Source organism: Cibotium barometz, chromosome 46, assembly GCF_041138505.1.
Source record: "Cibotium barometz isolate CiBa-2024 chromosome 46, ASM4113850v1, whole genome shotgun sequence".
Taxonomy (NCBI): domain Eukaryota; kingdom Viridiplantae; phylum Streptophyta; class Polypodiopsida; order Cyatheales; family Cibotiaceae; genus Cibotium; species Cibotium barometz.
Window position 1 is genome coordinate 26193723 of NC_141091.1, and position 6652 is coordinate 26200374.

General features: G+C 45.3%; 1 protein-coding gene across 4 annotated transcripts in view; it reads right to left on the minus strand.

The window, feature by feature from the left end:
- LOC147612070 (uncharacterized) overlaps window positions 1-5623 on the minus strand; it is a 42696-nt gene extending 37073 nt beyond the window's left edge. For 2 of the 4 annotated variants that reach the window (XM_086783914.1, XM_086783915.1), the window contains exons 1-2: window positions 5327-5623; window positions 1614-1882 (exon numbers count right to left, since the gene is read on the minus strand). In XM_086783914.1, coding sequence (XP_086640040.1) covers window positions 1614-1882; window positions 5327-5572 — 515 coding nt within the window. In that variant the 5' untranslated portion in view covers window positions 5573-5623. The remainder of the gene's footprint in view (window positions 1-1613; window positions 1883-5326) is intronic. The other 2 variants (XM_086783916.1, XM_086783917.1) reach the window with 1 other exon arrangement.
- Between the last annotated feature and the right edge of the window lie 1029 nt (window positions 5624-6652).

Here is a 6652-nt window from a genome sequence, read left to right on the forward strand (position 1 = left end):
CATGTTCAGGCCCTTGGTTGTAGGGTTGGCCACCCATTTTTCACATGTTTATTTTAGCTAGTCGTGAGTCTTTTCTGGAGCAAGTCGGCCAGCTTATTTTGGGGCTATATAAGGCTTGCCTCCTTCTCATTTGTACTCACCTTGACAAGGGCTTCCAGGCCCGAGTCCTCCCTTACAGGAGTAGTTGTTCATCATGCCCTCACCTACGGGGACCACCCCTTGCACAGGGTTGTTTGTATCATTGCTTCTTCATCATTATGATGATTCATTTCTTTTTCTCTGGGCCTATGTCTCACGCTTTCCGCTGCGCACTCTGACACCATCTACACTGATAGTCAGTCAGAGTGCTTTGGCAGTTGCTCGGAATCCCGTATTTCATACTCACACAAAGCATATCAAGGTACATTACCATTATGTCATGGGGAGGCTCCATGATGGAGAGATTGACTTGACTTACGTGCCTACACACGCCAATGTGGCATATGGATTTGCCAAGTCTCTTTCTAGACAAAAGTTTGAAGCTTTTCACAAAGCTTTAAACTTACAGCCTCTACCACGGTAGGTTGCTACACACTGTCTACGTTCACATCTTTCACTCCAGGGGGTTTTGTTAGCCGTTTGGCCTCCGGGAAGTTAAGGTGTGAACACTTCCGACTCACGACGAGCAGTTTTCACCTTGTGCTGGCAAGGATTTTTTCCCCGTGTGAACACACTTTTGTGTGTTGCACTTCACCTTTCATTTATCATTAATGTGAGTACGTTTTCCAGCTTCACGAGGTTACTGAGGATACCTTCAAATCGCCTTGATTAATGCAAATTAAAACATGGATTAGATGCTAATTATTCCTAATCACTTAATGCCACAAATACACAAATAGACCAGCGAGTTTACCTTATCTGCTGTGTACATATTGCAAAACATAAATATGTACGATGTTGAACTTGGATATAGACTCAAATCATGACTCCTATCATGCTAATGTTAAACTTAAGCTGCATGCATGAACATTAGGCTACTTGCTGCCCCAAGGATCTTGGCTAAGATCTGCACATTGAAACTGTTCCTCCTGATCCAACTCTTATTTCTTCTGCTCTCGGGTGAGACTCTGCAGACCTCACACCAAATATCTGAATGATGACCATGAACCACCTTTTTATAGGTTTCTAGGGCTGGTCGGCCATCCCTTTTTTGTCCTAAAATTAATAGCTTGAAGGTCATTAATCGTGTTCATATTGTGCTCAAAAGGGGTGCATGACTTGGATACTTGGGGGTGCCTATTGGGCTTTCAAACCTGCCCAAAAATATTCCAAAACTGCCCCTAAAGCTGCCTTTGAACCTGGGCAGTAATGTGGAGAATCATGTCCATGTGGCACTAACAACCCTGATGCACATGACACAATTACAACAATCATGTTCTCAAGAGACAAAAAAAGACACTTAGAAGAAAGGTAAAGAATGAGGAGTTAAACATGGGCGAAAGACCAGTTTTTTATTAACTTGGAAGTACAAATCTTTTCTCCACAAAACTGTATTTTGACCACTTCTATACTTGTCAAATTTTCATAAACCATAACCTTTAACATATCCATAAAAAGCATTTGGAGAGTTTCACCTGCCAATGGCAGAAGCACCAGCTGTCTGCAAGAGATACTCTCCTTTGGGGATTGCAAGATCGCATAGTAGGCCATAAACAGTCCACGGACTGATTACAAAAAGGCTTGCTGCTTCATTTGATATACTCTCAGGAAGAAAAATCAAGTCTGTCTCTGCTACTTCTATAAAATCTTGCCAGGCCCCTTGCCCTTTTCCGACTAGGTAATTCCAATATATGACTGGCACGACTCTTTCACCCACTTGAAAGGCTGTCACACCTTCACCAACCTGAGAGAAACACGCCAATCCAAACAGCAAATAAGCACCGCTCTTGAAAAAACACAACCTGGATCAGATTGTTTGACAGACAAGCTAAAAAGTTGCATGGGCAGAGAAGGCTTAACTCATCCCTCAACAATACACGATCATACTTATTCAGAAAGCCAGAAACCTTTAGTAGTAAAAATGGGGGTTAAAAATGGCCCTTTGTGGGCTGCTATCTTGGGTATCTGGCCCTGACTAATTTGGCCAGAACCTATTCAAACTTTTCACCCCTTCTCCACAATTTGAGGCTGACTGGAATTAATCCATTTAGTTGCCTAAGCTTGTTCCATTGATTCCCAGCTCAACACTCTCACAGGCCAACTCTTTCCAAGTTCTAAAAATCCCTGCATCCCTGTGTATAAATATTGTCTCACCACCTCATGTCCGATATCGCTTTATTGATAGGACTTATGATGGCCTGTTTTCTCTATTACCCTGACCCCAATTCTCCCCAATAGACATAGCTGCTGTCCAGGGCTGGTCCCTTTGAATTGACCTTAAAAACGTCAAGAAGAGAGTCAATCCCAACGCTGTGTGTGCCTCCTGTTAGCATTATTCATCTCCTGGTAGTATGCCCAAGTTGTGTATCAGGGGTGCCCAGATTTATCCCGGGCAGCACCTTATTTTTTCCTCATGTTTAGGCCCTTGGTTGTAGGGTTGGCCACCCATTATCACATGTTGAGGGAGCGTTTTGGCCTTGTCTAGGCGGCTGAATGAGGTACATGGCAGTTCCTACTGGCTGCGTTTTGCAGAGTTGGGGCAGCAAGCAAGGGAGACACCCTGGCTGCGTTTTCTGCAGATATGGGGCAGCAAGCAGGGGAGACACCATGGCTGCGTTTTCTGTAGATATGGGGCAGCAAGCAGGGCAGACAGCCTGGCTGTGTTTTCTGCAGATATGGGGCAGCAAGCAGGGGAGACACCATGGCTGCGTTTTCTGTAGATATGGGGCAGCAAGCAGGGCAAACAGCCTGGCTGCGTTTTCTGCAGATATGGGGCAGCAAGCAGGGGAGACACCCTGGCTGTGTTTTCTGCAGATCTGGGGCAGCCAGAGGAGGTGCTGAAGTTGCTGTGTCTTCCTCTTCCCTTTCTTCTTCTTGGTACACGTGCTGCTGGTTGTTTACAGCAGCATTTTTTGCATTGTCTCATCTGCGTTCTTGGAGGCAGTGGAGGCAGGTGTTCTTTTTCAGGAATGGTGCCTTCCCACATGGCCTTGAGCCCATGCTCGGCCAATCTTTGCTTTGTCAGAGTTTTCAAACTCATGGGTGCACACTTGGATTCTCATCCTCGAGGTGTGTGTGGAAGACAGTTAGTCCTTTCTCGACAAAGGAGGGGGTCTGTGAGTTTGTGCCAGTTCAGCATAGTTTTGCTGGTGTACAGGTGTTTCCTTTAGGTTCTCAGGGTGTGCACCTTGAGAGGGGGATGTGGTTACTTGGCAATGAGCCACTCCTATTCCCTAGGCAGATGGCCTTTTGGATTACAGGGTACAGGCACAGGAGTCTTCATCCCTAGGATAAGCATTGATTTGGGAGCTTGGTGTACAGGGTGATATCGGCATTCATGCAAAGGCAGGCTAGGTCACTTGGTGACGAAAGCTATTATCGAGGTTCACAGGTACTTGCTCAGTTGCAGGATGGGTACAGGATGCATGGCAGGTGTACAGGTTCATTGGGTGCAGGTAGGTACCAGTGAAGCACCAGTTTGGAGCAGATGATTGACATCAAATTGTGCTTTGGGATGATGAGTTGTGGATGGTTGGTTCCACATGGACACGTGACTAGTTGGTTGGGAGCTTGCCAGCTGGGGGTGTCAAGTTTTGGCAGGAGAGCTTTCTTGAGCTCAGTGCCATAGTTAAAACACCAAAGAGCTCAGGGGGTGTTGCCATGTGATTGGGTGACTCATAGGGGTGTGTGAGTAGTAGTCCCATCACGCGACGGCGAGTTATGGATACAAGTTTTAAAGGTCAGGTGCCAGCAGGATTGTCAGCTACAGTGTTGGAGGTATGTTTCTTCCACTTGGAGTGTTAGCAGGACAGAGAGGCATTCTTGGACCGAGGGATACATGGAGATCCGGAAACCTTGTATTTGGAGATTGGTGCTCAACAAGCTCAGAGTTGGAGGCTTGAGTACCGGGGCTGATGTAGACATTGTGGGCCTCTAGGGTGTCTAGAGGGGGTGCCAATAGGGAGACAATTGGGCGGTGTTCTCTAAGGAGCAGATTTTTTTTCTTGGAGGTAGAGTCGGACGACATCCTTTCTTGGGCTGAAGAGGGAGCACATTGTGTGACAGGTGTGATATAGATTGGGTTGGAGATATGGACATTTGGTGGTTCATTCTTTGGATTTTAATGGCCTTCTGGATCGGGGGCAGTTTCTTGGAGAAAGTGGCAGAGGCGGGAGCAGATCGACTTTTCGACTTGCTTTGGAGGTTTCCTTTTCCAGCTCCTTGGACCCGTTTCACTCCCAAGATCTGAGAGGGGGTGTTAGCATTATTTATCTCCTGGTAGTGTGCCCAAGTTGTGTATCAGTGGTGCCCAGATTTATCCCGAGCAGCACCTTATTTTTTCCTCATGTTTAGGCCCTTGGTTGTAGGGTTGGCCACCCATTATCACATGTTTATTTTTGTTTAGTCGTGAGACTTTTCTGAAGCAAGTTGGCCAGCTTATCTTGGGGCTATTTAAGGCTTGCCTCCTCCTCATTTGTACTCACTCTGATAGGGGCTTCGAGGCCCGGGTCCTCCCTTAGGGGAGTAGTTCATCATGCCCACGCATACGGGGACCACCCCTTGCACAGGGCTGATTGTATCATTGCTTCTTCATCATTATGCAGATTTGTTTTCCTTCTCTCTGTGCCTATGCCTCACGCTTTCCGCTGCGCACTTTTGACACCTCCGCTAGTGCGTCTTCATCTTCATGTCTTCTATTTCTAATTTTTTTGATTTCCAATCTACCATGGTCCTACATATTTCTGATGCATCTTCATCTTCACGTCTTCTATTACTGAATTTTCTGATTTCCAATCTGTCATGGTGCTGTCCTAAATATTTCCAATACGACTTGAGTGCTGTGAAAGTTGGGACGTAACTGATTGCCTCTTTCCATTTTAAAAAGGACAAATTTGACCAGACCTGACCCAAGTTCCTTAACTGGGTCAGGGGTATGCATTGTGTGGGGATGTACTGCAATCTACAATCTACATTCATCTTTCTAACTTGTATAGTTCTCTGGAATTAACACTACATCATGTAAAATCACATCAAATGAATGGACATCAAACACTTATCTACATCATGTGCATGGACATCAAACACTTATCCACATCATATGCATACACATCAAACACTTGTCCACATGCTGTGCATGGACATCAAACACTTACCCACATCATCTGGATGGACACTGTTCAGAAAGTACCTCGTGCACAGTGCCAAAGCCCTCAGAACCTGGGATGGCCCCTGTGTCTCTGAATGGAGAGAGCCTGGACTCCTTTATGAAGGTAATGTCGATTGGGTTGATCACGCTGATGAGCATACGGACGATGACGTGGCCTGGGGAGGCCTTGGGGATGGGCTTCAGCACCAGCTCCACTGCATTTTCGGGTTGCTGCTGCTGTGGTGATGACGAGAAAACATGCTGCTGAACTACCCTCCCCGCCTCCATATAAAGACCCCGCTTGCTCTTGCAATGTCGCGGTAGATCAATTTGTTTGAAGACAAGCACATACAAGTTTTTTTTTTTAAAATTGTTTTCCTCGATAATATTAAATTGTTTTGTAGGTGCATATTTCACTCTTTGCATATTTATTTCACTCTTTGCATATTAATTAATTTTTTTTTAGGTGCATATCTGCAGGGAAGGTTACTAACATTAGTTTCTCTAAGGTTACCAAGGTTAGCAACCTTAGTTTTTCTAAGGTATTGAGTGTTCGTGCTTATCCTCATTTTTTGTAAGGTTTTGCGTGTTTTGAGACAGCAAATGGAAGTGAGTCTTATTTGAAGAGTAATATTGGAAGAACTGTTACTTGGAATAATGTTGGCATATTCGATGAGAATACAAAAGCCAAGAGAGGAAAGAAAGCTGCGGTGTACTTTACATAAAGTGAAATAGTTTAATTACACACACATACACAGAGTCTCTCCCTATGTCTAGGAGCATGTCTTCTATTTTCTAACTCTCTCTCTCTCACACAAACACACAGAGTCTCTCCCTATGTCTAGGAGCATGTCTTCTATTCTCTCTCTCTCTCTCTCTCTCTCTCTCTCTCTCTCTCTCTCTCTCTCTCTCTCTCTCTCTCTCTCTCTCTCTCTCTCTCTCTCAGAGGACAAAACGAGGCCATGTTACAAGGTGGCACTTACAACAAGGGGGCGGGCACTAATGTGATCTAAGAAGTGGGCATTGATGTGATCGAAGATGGAGCTAGAAGACGTTTAAGAGGGGAGGGTAGTGTTGGCAATACAATGCATGGGATGGAGGAGGGTCGCATTAGACAAGAGGAAGGGGATCTTAGGGCCACACATCAACCCATCACCGTCATTAGCATTGTACTTCGAGGTAGTTGAAAGTTTTGATGCACATGGCCTAGAGATAGATTGTCACCCCCTTTTCACTATAGTCTACACTGTCCATTCTTGGACCTCTCATGGGTAGGAGATCATCAACTAGATTATCTGATTAGATCAACTAGAGCTTCACATACATTGGACATGGGTGTCTCCTTCCCTAGAGTTTGGCATGAAATCC